Raw genomic sequence first — 15,747 nt, forward strand, 5'->3', positions numbered from 1 at the left:
GAAAAGCTGCTCTCAGGATCTTAAAGCAGAAAACTGATGTGCAGCCTAACTTCCTCTTCTTCTAAGTGACTCCCCACCCCCACACGTGAGCACCTGTACCCTTTCCTTTCTACCCTCATGGGTGCACAGCTGTGGGGTCTCTTCATTCCCCTGTCTTAATGCAGCCATGGGGGAGGTCTTTGTTTGCTTACCTTAGTTTGTTCTATAAAGTCTCTCTCTTCCCTTTACCACCGCCCCTCCCCCCACCCCGCCTTCTCCTCAAGGCTGGCAAGGCCTCCTCTGCAGAACTATTGTGTGTCTATTTTCCTGATTCAAGGCAGGTGCATGAGATCACTGAGATCATATCCCATCCTCATCATAAGAGGCCGGAGTCAGGTGCATGGACATGGGGTTCCTCCCTCACATCAGAGGTCTGAAATCCAGGGTTTCCATGCCAAGGAGAAGTACAAATTCTGTCTAAATTTCAGCCCTTTATTTTTTTTAAGATTTTATTTATTTATTTGACAGAGAGAGAGCGCAAGCACAAGCAGGGGGAGCGGCAGGCAGAGGGCGAGGGAGAAGCAGGCTTCCTGCTGAGAAGGGAGCCCCACGCGGAGCTCGATCCCAGGACCCCGGGATCAAGACCTGAGCCGAAGGCCGGCGCTTAACCGACTGAGCCACCCAGGCGCCCCTAGATTTCAGCCTTTTAAAAAAGAGAAAGTACTTTGCAAATGAGAAGTAAGAGGAACAGGTGGGACCTGTACATTTTTGCCAGGAAGAGCCAGACTGAATTCCTCAAAGAGAAAAGCTATCCCTATGCATCAGGCACTATATCAAGTACAGAAAAGCAAATAAGCCCTGCCCTGTAGTCAGAGGCTCCTTATGGGGAAAGCTGACTCTCAGCTGTAGTCCTCATCAGCTCTTTCTGTTCCAGACTTGAAGCCTCGTGGCGTGGTGGTGAACATGATCCCAGGGCTGCCGGCTCACATCCTGCTCATGTGTGTGCGCTACGCAGACGCCCTAAATGACGCTGGCAGGCTCCGGTCCCTCATGAGCAGCATCATCAGTGGTATCAAGCAGGTGGTTAAGGTAGGAACTGCCTTTGACATTGGCCCTTGGGATTTTGGTTACTTTAAGAACATCGTAAGGATTCATCCTTGGCCCATCCTTCACCTCGAGTCTTCGGTGAATCACACGATTCCTCAGACTAGTCTGAGGCCCACTGAGGGAAAGAAAGCCAAGCTGTTCAGAAAAGACAAGTTCGGTCAGGGATCCCCAAGGCTAACGATCTGCAAATAGACCTCAAAGCCTTACCTCCAAGGCTACAACCTGGTAGCCACCACCCCCACCACCCCTACCCCCTCAGCAGGTGAGATGCCCGGCTGTGAGGATGCATTATTCAGCAGGAGTTAGGAGTAGAGAATTCACATTTGTCTGGTGTTCAGTGCTTTCTGGTCCGTATATTCATGAGAGCCACCAGAGTGCTCTTGGAAGGGGCCCCCAGAAATTGATGTTTTCCCTGTCCATAATTGCATAAGATGGGTTTTCTTAAGGCCCACGTGCATTGTGTCCCAGGCCTTAGGCACACAGTATTTGCCTCATCTTGCTGCTCTGGAATGTTTAAATATTTAGAAACTGAAAGATGCATGGCATGAGGAGTATAAATCCTTTCCCACCAGTATTTCCTGTCTCGGCTTCCCTGGTGACTCCCTGGCCTCTGCCTTTGTGGGTGGCCAGGACCTTCCCCTCCCCGCTCCAGCGCACAGCACGTTAAAGCAGCCCTCGCTTGGCCCACATACCCCGTAGTCTCTACGCCTTTCCTTCCACCCCCACCCCCACCCCCAACTGCCAAGGTGCTTACACTAGCAGCCTCCACCAGTTCCTGCAATCCGGCTTCTGCTCCTGTCACTCCACAAGAAGATGACCAGTAATTCCTCTTGCTAAATCCAATGGTTTTCCCTTAATTTTTTATCCTCCTCTCATGGACAGAAGCATTAGGCCTGCCTCTCTGAAACACTCCCACTTTGTCCTTCACATCCCAAGACTTTCCCAGTTTTCCTCTTACCTCTGACCACAGTACCCCTCTTCCTGCTGCCCCACAAGCGGGGCTGTTCTCCCCAGCAGAGTCCTCGATTCTGAGCTCTTGTCCCTCCAGCCCTTTCCTTCAAGGACAGCGTTCTCCCCCGTCTCAGGAGACTTTCTCAGCTGCCATCTTTCACCAGCATCCTTCCATCCTCTGAGCGTTTGTAGCCCAGTCTATGTCCATGTGCAGGAGCTCAGCCACCATTTAATTGCGTCCTATGTATGTTATGTTACGAATGACATTCTTCCTGGTCAGAATGTGAACTCTGGAAAGCAAGGACGCAGACTTACCTTTACCGGGCATCCCGCACTGCCTGCTTCAGGTTTCATAGGTGACATAACCTAGACGGAAATACTTGGCACACCAGAACCTGCTAAATAAACTAAGAGCTTGTCGCTGCAGTGTAGGTTTAATAAAGTCTTTGGTGAATAAAAGAAGAATTCATTCTGATCAAAAGCCACCAGCTGCCCAAACTGGTAAGACACATCTGTTCTTGGCTCAAAGGCACCAGTAGTCACCAAATCCAACTTTGTCTTCCTTGGTTTTTTGTTTTGTTTTGTTTTTTTTTTTTTTAAGGAACATGTAGACGACTTTGAGATGCTGTCTTTTTGGCTTTCCAATACGTGTCATTTCCTCAACTGCCTGAAGCAGTACAGTGGAGAAGAGGTAGGGACACTTGGCTGTTCTGTGTTCTGTGCGGACTGCTGGTCTATAACTTCCTTGTGAGCCAGCGCTCACCACAGGGATTGGGGACATCCCCAGCTCCAGGAGCAGCCTCTGCTCCAAATGGCTTCCTGGTCTCCTTCTCAGCCAGGAGGCCAACTTCACGTTACTGGTTGGACAGAAGTCATAGTCAGAAGACTTAGAAAGAGGCCAGGACCTTGGGCATGATACTAGGCCTCAGTTTTCCTTGAGTTTTAAATCAATGAGGTCCGGGCGCCTGGGTGGCTCAGTCGGTTAAGCGTCTGCCTTCGGCTCGGGTCATCATCCCGCGGTCCTAGGAATGAGTCCTGCTCATCTGGGAGTCTGCTTCTCTCTCTCCCTCTGCCCCTCCACCCCCCCTCAAATAAATAAAATCTTAAAAATAATAATAAATAATTTTAAAATAATCTACCTCAATGAAGTAGATTAGATGAGTTTTAAGTTTGTTTCTGGTTGTGAAATTCTGAAGTTTTTAGTATTATGACTCTAAAATCCAACCTTTAGATCAACATGACTGTTCAGAGCTCTTCTCTCTGCAGGATTCTGATCATTCCTCCACAATCTGTATGTCCTTTGCCATTCCAGCTCTGCTCCCAAGGGGCTAACATCATAAAGGAATTCTCCACCTTCAAGTACTCACAGAGCAAAATGTCATTGACCTAAAATAACAAAGCAGTTTTTAGGGTTTTCACAGCTCTCCCAAATGTTTGTACTGTTAATGGTCCCACCAGCAGTGTATGAAGTTTCCAGTATCACACCTTCACCAACACTTGATATTGACAGACATTTTAATTATTTACCAATCTCATTGGTATAAAATGATACCTTGTTGACTTAAATTGCATTACTTAATCGCTAATGAGATGAGGAATCACTCAATATAGGGACGCCTGGGTGGGTCAATCTGTTGAGTGTTCGACTGTTGGTTTCCACTCAGGTCACGATCTCAGGGTCAAGAGATTGAGCCCATGTAGGGCTCTATGCTCAGTGGGGATTCTGTTGGAAATTCTCACTCTCTCCCTCTGCCCTTTCCCCTGCTCTCGTGTTCTCTCTCTCTAAAATAGATAAAATAAGTCTTAAAAAAAAAAAGGGAATCACTCCACATGCTTACTGGTCATTTGGGTTTCTGTTCAAATTGCCTACTAGACACCAGTTTTCCATTTTTTTTTTTTAGAGGCAATTTTTTTTTCTTATTGATTTGTAGGAGATCTTTACGTATCATGGATAAACCATGGCTTGTCTTGTAATTTTCTTTATGGAGTCTGTTGTACACAATTTCTGAATTTTGGTATATCAATCCTATTCTTTTATGATGTGTGTTTTAGTATCTTCAGGAAATTCTCCCTGCCCTGAGATCATGAACTTATTCTCTTACTTACTTCTGAACTTCTGTAATTCAAATTTAGAGCTCACAATTACGCTTTTATCTATCCAGAATTGGTGTGATTATTTATCCCACGATGTGTGAGATAATGATCTCATATCTTCTTCCGTGTGGATAGCCAATTGTCCCAATGAGGGAAAAGTAAGATATAAAAGTAACTCTACTAGTACTATAGAACAAAAAGAGAAATAAGTAAAGAAAATCCAACCTCTGACTAAAAGGAATACCAAAAGGAGCAGGGGGTACAGCCCAGTCCATTTAAGACAGACTCGCATGTGTGTGACGTTAATGGAAGAGGATATTATTCAACACCATTTATTTTTTTACCCTTTCTTTGACCCCTCAGCCAGGTATAGAGCATTCTTTTCCCTGTCTGCGTGTGTTTTTAATTGCTATATTTTCATTTCTATTTCAGTGGTTCTTTTTCACATCTGCCTCTTATTATATCCTCTTCTTAATGCTTTCTTTTTCTTTTATCTCTTTGAACACATTGAATATATTGTATTAGTCTGGTTGGGCTGTTATCACAAAATACCACAGACTAGAAGGCTTTTAAACCACAGAAATGTATTTTCTCACAGGTCTAGGGGCCCGAAGTCTGACACCAAGGTGCCAGCACAGCTGGTTCCTGCTGAGAGCTCTCTTCCTGGCTTGTGGATGGCCTCCTTCTCGCTGTGCCCACCCACAGCCTTTCCTTGGTGCACGGCTGTGGAAGAAGACAGACTGAGCTTCCTAGTGTCTCTTATTAAAGGGACACTAACCCTATCAGATTAGGGCCTCACACTAGGACCTCATTTGATCTGAATTACCTGATCACAGGCAAATACAGCCACACTGGAGGAGGGAGGGCTCCAACATATGAATTTGGGAGCATCACAAACATTTAGCCCATAGCACACATTTTTAAATATTTCATATTGATCTATGCTCTGTAATCATGAAGTCATGAATCTCATGTATTGCATCTGCTGACCTCTTACAGCTGTTTGTTTCCTTTGGTGGTTTGCAGGCTTTTCCGGTGAGCTTCCATGGGAGTTGTTTTGCACTGTATTCTGTAGGTGCTGGGGGCACATGTTTAGAGGGTGAGGAGGCAGTACTGCTACAGTTAGTTATAGAGAAGAAGCAGTACCACTAACGTGCGAGCTCCTTTCATACAATCAGACACTAGGCTTTAAAGTACAGGAGCTCATTGGAATGTCCCTAATAGAGATAGTGTTTTAATTTCCTACATGTCTATATCATTCTAATACTTATATGCTCACATTACTTTCAGGAATTCATGAAGCTCAATAGTCCACGTCAGAATAAGAATTGCTTGAACAATTTTGACCTTTCAGAGTACAGACAGATTCTTAGTGATGTGGCTATACGAATATATCACCGGTTCATTACTGTTATGGAAAATAACATTCAACCAATAATAGGTAAGAAAAGAATTGATGACCAAAAAATATTTATGGTCACCTGGACACCTTAAAAAAATAAATCCAGTATAAGGCATGTGATTACAAAGAATATAATTTTAAAACCAGAAAAGTTTAATTGTGTAAATGTCTACTTTTTAATTCTTTTAATTGCTTGAAATGATGACCTATATAAAAGTGCATGGTTCATAGTTTCCTGCCTGTAAGTGTGATTCACCCTGAAGGGAAAGCCTAGGGAGACCTGCTACTACTTAGGTAGCTAATCCTAGGTCGTAACTAAGTGTTTCTGAAATCTTAAAGTCCCGCTATAGTTTCTAACAATTTTCTGAAATTTAAATACTTCAGGCTTTAAATGGTTCCAGACCATGAGTTATCATTGGTAACCTGCTCCCTCTCCTGTGAAGTTGAAAGAAGAGGGACTCCAAGCTGTTGTAAATGGCCATGCACTCTGTCCACCTCCCCCATCCGGGGCTCCCCAATCCTCGATCCTCCCGCTTCCCCTGTCACAGCTGCGTCCACTGCTAACTCCTGCGGAAAACATCCTGCTTCCTGGAACAGACCCAGGAGAGCAATGGAAAATGTTCTCTGGTTGTCCCCCCTGTGTGTGCAAGAAATGCTTGTGTTTTCCTCTCTAGTGCCGGGCATGCTGGAGTACGAGAGCCTGCAAGGCATTTCTGGCCTGAAGCCCACAGGCTTCCGGAAGCGGTCATCTAGCATAGATGACACAGATGCCTACACGATGACCTCCGTCCTGCAGCAGCTGAGCTATTTCTACAGCACCATGTGCCAGAACGGCCTGGACCCTGAGCTGGTGAGGCAGGCCGTGAAGCAGCTCTTCTTCTTGATCGGGGCCGTCACCCTGAACAGCCTCTTCCTGCGCAAAGACATGTGCTCCTGCAGAAAAGGGATGCAGATCAGGTAAAACCCATAAACCTCCGCTTATACCCAGAGGCAGCTGGGAATTTCTGGGGCCACAGCCTGCTGCCCCCACTGCATGAGCTGCACTGCTCAGGTGGGGGCTGTGCAAGAGGACTCTTGGAAACTTGGGAATGTCTGCAGTTGGATGCCCTCCCCCCCTTCCACTCCATCACTGTGCACCAGGCTAGCTTGGCACCCAAACCCAGGGCCTTCCTTCAGTGGTTAAAGACTAGTAACTAGTAATTGTTACTATCTTTATTGTCATTCCTTCTGCTTGCTTTGGATTTATTTTGCTCTCCTTTTTCTAGTTTCTTAAGGTAGAAGCATTGGTTATTGACTTTGAGACCTCTGTTTTCTAAAGCATTTAATGCTATAAACTTCTCTCCAAGCACTAACTTTATCCCACAAATTTCTAGATGTTTTATTTTCGTTTTTGTTGAATTGAAAATAGTATCTAATTTCCTTGGAGTCTTACTCTTTGACCCGTGGATTATTTAGAAGTATGTTGTTTCAGGGGCATCTGGGTGGCTCAGTTGGTTAAGCGTCTGCCTTCAACTCAGGTCATTATCTCTGAGGTCCTGGAATTGAGCCCCGAGTTGGGCTCCCTGCTCAGCAGGGAGTCTGCTTCTCTCTCTCTCTCTCTCTGCTCCTCCCCACCATTCGTGTGCTCTCTCTCTCAAATAAATAAAATCTTTAAAAAAAAAAAAAAGTATGTGGTTTCATTTCCAAGTATTCAGAGACTTTCTTGCTACCTTTCCATGACTTTTAGTTTAATTCCATCTGATCAAATAATGTATTCTTTCAGTCACACTCTTGGAAACAGAAGATAGAATGGTTGTTGCCCAGGGCTGAGGAGAGAGGGGAAGGGGGAAGTGTTGTTCAACAGATACAGAGTTTCAGGTCTTCAAGATGAAAGAGTTCTAGGGATCTGTTACATAACGTGGTGCGTACAGTTATCTCTTCTACTGTACCCTTAAAAAAGGTTAAGATGGTAAATTTTATATGTGTCTTTTATCATAATAAAAAAACAATCTCAAGGTGCAGGTTGAAAAATACCATAGATTAATATACCATAGATTAAGACACCAGAGTCACCAACCATCCCACTTTGCCTGAAATATTCCCAGGTTTATTTGTTAAATAAAAACTTCTAAATATTTTTACATTTAGAAAAACTTTGTATAATCTCAGTTCTTTTTAAATTTAAGAAGATTTGGGGCGCCTGGGTGGCTCAGTCATTAAGCGTTTGCCTTCAGCTCAGGTCATGATCCCAGGGTCCTGGGATTGAGCCCCACATCAGGCTCCCTGCTCGGCAGGAAGCCTGCTTCTCCCTCTCCCACTCCCCCTGCTTGTGTTCCTGCTCTCGCTATCTCTCTCTCTCTCAAATAAATAAATAAAATCTTTTAAAAAAAATAAAATAAAATAAATTTAAGAAGATTTGCTTTTATGACCCAGAATATGGTCTGTTCTTGTGAATGTTCCACATGCAGTTGCAATGTATATTCTGCTGCCATTGGGTGGAATGTCCTATGTCAATTAGACCCTGTATGTTCTTTCAGTCAGTTTTTGCTTTGTGTATTTTGAAACTCTGTTGTTAGGTGCATATACATGAAGAATTGTTATGTCTTCTTGGTGAGTTGACCATCCTAACATTATGTAGGGTCCTTCTTTATCCCTGTAATGGTAATCTTCTCTGCTCTGAAATCTACTTTGTCTGAAAGCCTACTTTTTCTTTGGATTAATGTTTTCATAGTGTATATTTTTTCATCCTTTTACTTTTAACCTACCTGTGTCATGTTTGAAGCGACTTTCGTAGAGGCAACAGAAATTTTGGTCTTGCTTTGGTTTTTTGTTTTTTTTAAACCAGTCTGACAATCTGTGCTTCTTAATTGGGGTGTTTAGACCATTTTAATTAATGTAATTATTGATATGTTTAGATTTAAGTCTACCATTTTATTCTTTTTTATTTGTTCCTTCTGGTTTTTATTTGTCTGATCTCCTTTCTCTGCCTTCTTTTGGGTTCTTTGAACATTTTTTGGTACCCCTTTTAAATTTATCTACTGTGAGGGCACCTGGGTGGCTCAGTCCGTTAAGTGTCCAACTCTTGATTTCAGCTCAGGTCATGATCTCAGGGTTGTGAGATCGAGCCCTGTGACAAGCTCTGTGCTGAGCATGGAGAGTATCTCTTTCTCCCTCTCTCTTTGCCCTTCCCCCCCAAAAATTTTATCTACTGTGTTTTTACCATACATCATTGTATGTATCTTTTTAGTGGTTGTTCTAGGGATTATAGAATATATACTTAACTTTTCAGTGTATTTAGTTAGTTAGTTATTTTTAAGTAGGCTCCATACCCAACATGGGGCTTGAATTCACCACCCTGAGATCAAGACCTGAGCTGAAATAGAGTCGGACACTTAACTGACTGAGCCACCCAGGTGCCCCTTTTAGTCTATTTAGAATCATTATCTTAACCATGTCGAGTGGAATGTAAGAAGCTTACCACCATATAGGCCCCTTCCCCCTTTACGTTATAGTTGTCTTATGTATGATATCTACAGACATCAAAAACTCTGCCACATAATGTTATAATTTTCATTTTAAGTCGTCTAACGTATTTTAAGAAACTCAATAGAAGAATTGTCTATTACATTTACCCACATATTTACCCCATTTCTGTTACTCCTTCATTCCTAATATTTCAAGTCTTGTTTTTACCCCCAAATCTCATTTTGATATCATTTCCTTTCTGCCTGAAGAAATGCTTTCAGTAGTCCTTGTACAGCAGGCTTACTGGAAATACTTAGTTTTCTTTCATCTGAAAATGTCTTCATTTCACCTTCATTCCTGAAGTATATTTTTGTGGGATATAGAATTTGGGTTGACATTCCATTTTTTCATCACTTTAAAAATGTGAAACATTTTTCCATGGTTTTTGATAAGAAATGCAAGGTTATTTGAATTATTGTTTCCCCACAAGTAATGCACAGTTTTTCTCAGATTGCGTTCAAGATTTTATTTTTGCCTTTGATTTTCCACAGTTTAATTAGGATGTGTCTTGGTGTGGATTTCTTTGAGTTTAACCGCTTTGAGATTCCCTGAGCTTTTTGAATCTGTAAGCTTGTACATCTCACTAAATCTGGGAACTTTTCAGTGATTTCTACAAATATTTTGTCTGCATCATAATTTCTCCTTTCCTCTGGAACTTCAATAACACAAATGCTAAACCTTTCATTATGGTTCCATGGGTCCATAAAGTTCTGTTTATTTTAGTTTATTTTCCCTCTGTATTCTTTAGATTGAATCATCTCTCTTGACTGTTTCCTCTGACATCTCTATTCTGCTGTTGAGCCCATTAAAAGAATTCTTTTATTTTTGTTATTATATTTTTCAGTTCTAAAGCTTTTGTTTGGTTTTTCTTTGTATCGTCTTTTTCTTTTCTGAAACTTTCTATCTTTTCATTTATTTCAAGATAGTTTTTCTTTACTTTTTGGAGCATTTTTATGATAGCTTCTTTAAAGTCTCTATGTCATCTCAGAGTTGACATCTGTTGATTGTCTTGTTTGATAAAAATTGAGATTTTCCTGGTTCTTCATATGCCAAGTAATTTTGAATTGTATCCTGGACACTTCTAATATTATACTATGAGACTTACAAATAATGCTACAATAAACATAGGAGTGCATATCTTTTTGAATTAGTGTTTTCATTGTCTTTGGGTAAATACCTGGTAGTGGAATTGCTGGATTATATGACCCCAAGATCAAGAGTCGCATGCTTCTCCAACTGAGCCAGCCAGGTGCCCCCAACACTCAATTTTTAAAAACAGCTTCATTGATAGATAATTTACATGCTGTAAAGTTTATCCATTCTGTAAACTATATCCGTATAGTTCAAAGGGTTTTGGTATAGTTGCAGAGTTGTGCAAACATCACCATAATGTAATTTTAAAACATTTCCATCACTCCAAAAAGAAATCTTATACCCATTAGCAGCAGCATTCTTTTTTTTTTTTTAAGATTTTATTTATTTATTTGACAGAGAGAGACACAGCAAGAGAGGGAACACAAACAGGGGGAGTGGGGGAGGGAGAAGCAGGGTTCCCGCTGAGCAGGGAGCCCGATGCAGAGCTCGATCCCAGGACCCTGGGATCATGACCTGAGCTGAAGGCAGACGCTTAACGACTGAGCCACCCAGGCGCCCCAGCAGCAGCATTCTTATCCGTTACCACATCCCAACTTCACAGTCCCCTCTTCCTCAGGCTAGGCAACCACAAATATATTTTCTTTCTCTATAGGTTTGCCTGTTCTGGATACTTTTATAAATGGAATCATAAAATGTGTTGTCTTTTGTGACTGGCTTCTTTCACTTAACATCATGTTTTCACAATTCATCCATGTGGTAGCATGCATCAGTACCTCCTTCCTTTTTGTTGCTGAATAATATCCCACTGTATGGACATACCACAATTTGTGTATCCATTAGTTGGTGGACATTTTGGGTTGTTTTCATTTTTTGGCTATTATGAGTAATGCTGCAGTGAACATTTGTTCACAATTTTTTATGTGGACATGTTTTCAGTTCTCTTGAGTATATATCTAAAAGTGGAATTGCTGGATCATATGGCAGTTTATGTTTAACACTTTGAGGAACCACCAACCTGTTTTCCTTAGCAGCTCTACCATTTTACATTCCCACTAGAAATATATGAGGGTTCTCAACACTCTCATTTACCCAGAGAGGTTGAGTAACTTTCCAAGCTCACACAATGGATTGGTGGGCCTACAACCCATGCCTCTTACCTTATAAACTTATGATAATTAATGACAGAAACAAGAATAAAAACCCCAGTGGGCTGAATGAAACCCTTCTACCAATTGAAAATTTCCTGCCAATATAGGAAAAGAAATCAGTTTTTTATACCAATGTAAGGTCTTCAAATATCACTATGATTTTTTCCTTTAGTAGATTTTCAAATCCATTATTAAGGGTATTTTAATAGGTCACTTTATAAATTATTGCAGTCACTGCTTTTTGCTCAGATTTTCCCCAAAGTTTATGGCTGATATGGCCCCTCACCCCAGACCATCAAGATCCTTAGAATCCTGGATCATGAGAGCTGATCATTTGGTCCAACCCCCTCATGTTACAAATGAAGAAACTGCTGGACCATGGTCCTAAGGCTCTCAGTGGACTTGGGTACCCTCTCAGGACACACTGGGGGATTCAGCACCCTCCCCTGAAGTGTTCTCAATGGTTCACCCACTGTTCTCTGTTTCTCTGGCTTTTACTCCAGATGCAACATCAGCTACTTAGAAGAATGGCTTAAAGATAAGAATTTGCAGAACAGCTTAGCCAAGGAAACTTTGGAACCTCTCTCTCAGGCAGCCTGGTTGCTTCAGGTCAAGAAGACCACAGACAGCGATGCGAAGGAGATCTATGAACGCTGTACCTCACTGTCTGCTGTGCAGGTGATCAGGCTTGCTGCGTGTGTCCCTGATCTTTACCAACAGATTATGTCATTGGTGTCACCCTTTCTGGCTTAGCCAGCCATAGGGTGTGTCTGAATCTCTGTGTGCTCTTTGGGGTGCACACATATCTCCCAAGGACCACCCTCTTAGCTAATAAGCATTTATTTAATACTAACTTAGGACTTAACACAAAAGTGCATATGATACATTCCCTGCCCACTGAACTCACAGATGTGTATGTATGGGGGGAGGGGAGGGCGTGAGGAAGGAGGCCGGAGCACATGGTTCCTAGAGCCACATTACAGTATCAAAGAACTGCATGTGGTTCCCAATAGTTCCCAAACCATCAGATTCGTTATTTCATGGACAGACTTGTCATTTTTCATGGTCTAACACCATCTTATGTGCTGTTTGCAGATCATAAAGATCCTTAATTCATACACACCTATAGATGACTTTGAGAAAAGAGTGACTCCATCCTTCGTTCGCAAAGTACAGGTAAGATCCTTAAGGATGTACCTTTCAATTTTCAGTGTAAGAAATTGAGGGGACCCCTGGGTGGCTCAGTCAGTTAAGTGTCAGACTCTTGATCTCAGGGTTATGAGTTCAGGCCCCATGTTGGGCTCCACACTGGGCATGGAGCCTACTTGAAATGAATGAATGAATAAATGCTTGAATAATTGAATGATTGAATACTGAATATTGAATTAATGTTAGGAAATCTGAGATTAAAGCACATTTACCAAATGAAAGGTACTTAGCAAAAGCAGCAGGAATTTTCCCTGTCAAATACCCATTTTATTTTTTTTATTTTTTTAAATTTTATCTTAAAAGATTTTATTTATTTATTTGAGAGAAACAGAGAGCACAAGCAGGGGGAGCAGCAGAGGGAGAAGGAGAAGCAGACTCCCCACTGAGCAGGGAGAGGGGCTCTGTCCCAGGACCCTGATATCATGACCTGAGCCGAAGGCAGACGTTTAACCGACTGAACCACCCAGACGCCCCCAGAACCCATTTTAGCCTCGGTGGGAAGGGAATGAAAACACCAAAACCGTGATCCACCTGCTGTGTTTCTTCAGCATGTCTTGTTTATTATCAGTCTTCGTATCAGTGCAAGGGAGGAGAGGCGGAATGGGAAAATGTGTACCCATTTTTCTTATTTTAATCCCTAAAGTTTCTTCTCCAATCAACTCAGGCATCAATTCTCAAAGTTTGGTTCAAGGATCCTGTGGGTCCTTGAGACCCTTTCAGGGGTTCTGCAAAGTCTTCCTTTTTCCAAATATGTATGTATGAAGCAGACTTTTCTTCCTATACTTCAACCAAAATAACATATCACCATAGGTTGAATGCAGAAGTGGATTTGAGATTCCACTGGTCATACTAAGTCAGACATTAAAAAGATTTATAAAAATATAAAACAATACCACTTCCTACCAATATTTTTTTGTTTTCAAAAATAGTTATTTTTCAATAAATGTTTACATGCATTGGGTTTGTTCTTGTTATTTTAATAAATTAATATTTTAAATTATTGTTTTAATTACTAATATGGTAAATATCAATGGTTTTACCCACATACACAAAAGCTCTTTGGGGTCTTCAATAATCTTTAAAGAGTATAAAGGGGTCTTGAGGCAAAAAAGTTTACAAACTACTGAACTAAAAAGGATAACAGCTAGAAAGGTTTAATACTTCAGATCCACTCATGTTTGGGCTTAGAATTATGCCACAAGAATGGATAAGAATAGAAAACAGATCCATTTACAGTCAGTCCATCCTGTGGGAAATTAACTTCTGAGGTGAAACAGAGCATGTAAGTAAATATTCATGAGAGCTGATTGGAAATCCTGCAGAGACCATTTCACCACGGGTTGTGTTGTTAAAGGGCTCTTTTGTGCGTTCTCTTACATGATTTTGAAAGGAGCTTTTCAGTGAAGGTGGAGTTGTGTTTTCCTTACCCTAGACTTCTAGTTAGTCATAAAGCAGAATGCACTGGTTTCCTTATTCATTTTTCTCTGGTTTTAATTTCAGGCTCTCTTAAATAGCCGGGAGGATTCATCACAGCTGATGTTGGATACAAAATATCTCTTTCAAGTTACCTTCCCTTTTACGCCCTCTCCACATGCTTTGGAAATGATTCAGATCCCCAGCAGTTTCAAGCTAGGCTTTCTCAATAGATTATAGCAGGAGAAAAGAGAGTAAGTGTACTTTTCCCTCAGAAGCTAAATGAGGATCAAATATGAGGAATGTGCTTTATTCATTGGAACTGGAAATGCTTTGGAACAAGATGTAAGGAAGAATGTAAGAATCCGCCAAGATGGACCACATGTTGCCACTGTCATTTTGTAAGAGTTAACACACACATTCCTGGAAGGCCCATATTTTCCTCCAGGTGCCTCTTATCTAGAGCTGTCTTGTGACAGGGCTCCCCCCAGAGGGAGTAGGATCCGGGAACACAGTGTCTCCTAAGTTTTCTAACGTGTGTGTGAAGCCCAGGTACATTAATGAAGCCACCAGTATGTTCCAGAGTTGAGTCTTCCAGGAAATAATCCCATTTGGCCACAAGGTTGTGTCAAAAGTCCTCTGACCCCATGCCTCCTGCCCCGGGTGGGTGGGCTAGGGTTCACTGACTTTTTACTAAAAATGCTCCTGCATGAAAAAATATTTATAATTTCAGACCCCTCTAGTTTTTAAGAGAATCTTTCATCTGAAATGAATTATATGAAGTATTTTATGTACATATATTCTAAAACGAATGTTATTAAAATTAATTGCCATGCCAAATTGCCAAATTGTCATCTCTTCTGAAAGAACATTTCTTTAAATTTTATCGACCAACACACTTGCCATATTTTTCACTGTTCATACAACAACGTCTTTAAAAACTAAGTTTAAAAGGCAACTTAAATTATTTTCTCTATCTTTTTAGCATTCAAATACGTTCTTAAATTTTCCCATAAAAATACCTGGGGAATTATATCAGTTCCTCATTCTGAGAAACCAGTGTTTTCCAAGTTTTATGGAAATGGACTCTCCCTTGTCCACCCCCCTTCCCCCAAACCTCTTTCTTTCCTTTCAGAGCACACAGTGTCATTTGACACTATGGCCAGAGGCCCCAGGGCTTCTCTGCACCGTTCCCAGCATCCCAGCCCGCCGGTCCTCTGCTTCTGACAGACTCACGGGCAGTAGCTGTGACTGTAAAACAGACGTGCATCTTAGGAGTGGAAATAGTACATGAGGATGAAGCAATGTCACCCTGCTAATATGTAATGGTGTCTTTTCATATTATAAATGATTTAGTTCACTTAGATACATTATATAGAAAAAAATGAAAAGTAGAACTTTTAAATATTTTAATCAATAAAATAAATTACCAAATGAATTGGGTCAATTTTTCTTTTTCTTTCTTTCTTTCTTTCTTTCTTTCTTTCTTTCTTTCTTTCTTTCTTTCTTTTTCTTTCTTTCTTCCTTTCTTCCTTTCTTTCTTTCTTTCTTTCTCTCTCCCCCTCTCTCCCTCCCTCTCTTTCTTTCTTCCCTTTCTTTCTTCCTTTCTTTCCCTTCCTTTCTTTCTTTTCTTTCTTTTCTTTCTTTCTTTCTTTTTGTAGGCTCCACACCCAGCATGTGGCCCAAACTCACAACCCTGGGATCAAGACCTGAGCTGAGATCAAGAGTTGAACATTTAAGTGACTGAACCACCAGGCGCCCTGGGTCAGGTTCTTTTAATTGCCAGGAGACTACATTTTTCTTAAGTGCACAAGGTTTATGCCTTTCTTTAAGGATTGTCTACTT

At 41.5% G+C, this 15,747-nt stretch overlaps 1 protein-coding gene across 1 annotated transcript in view; it reads left to right on the plus strand.

The window, feature by feature from the left end:
- MYO5C (myosin VC) overlaps positions 1-15,324 on the plus strand; it is an 89,727-nt gene extending 74,403 nt beyond the window's left edge. The window contains exons 35-42 of the mRNA XM_036116647.2: positions 914-1,068; positions 2,639-2,728; positions 5,422-5,572; positions 6,208-6,490; positions 11,784-11,958; positions 12,376-12,456; positions 13,990-14,156; positions 15,038-15,324. Of these exons, the coding sequence (XP_035972540.2) occupies positions 914-1,068; positions 2,639-2,728; positions 5,422-5,572; positions 6,208-6,490; positions 11,784-11,958; positions 12,376-12,456; positions 13,990-14,142 (1,088 nt within the window). The 3' untranslated portion in view covers positions 14,143-14,156; positions 15,038-15,324. The remainder of the gene's footprint in view (positions 1-913; positions 1,069-2,638; positions 2,729-5,421; positions 5,573-6,207; positions 6,491-11,783; positions 11,959-12,375; positions 12,457-13,989; positions 14,157-15,037) is intronic.
- The last annotated feature ends 423 nt before the right edge of the window (positions 15,325-15,747 follow it).

The sequence above is a fragment of the Halichoerus grypus genome, chromosome 8, assembly GCF_964656455.1.
Source record: "Halichoerus grypus chromosome 8, mHalGry1.hap1.1, whole genome shotgun sequence".
NCBI lineage: Eukaryota > Metazoa > Chordata > Mammalia > Carnivora > Phocidae > Halichoerus > Halichoerus grypus.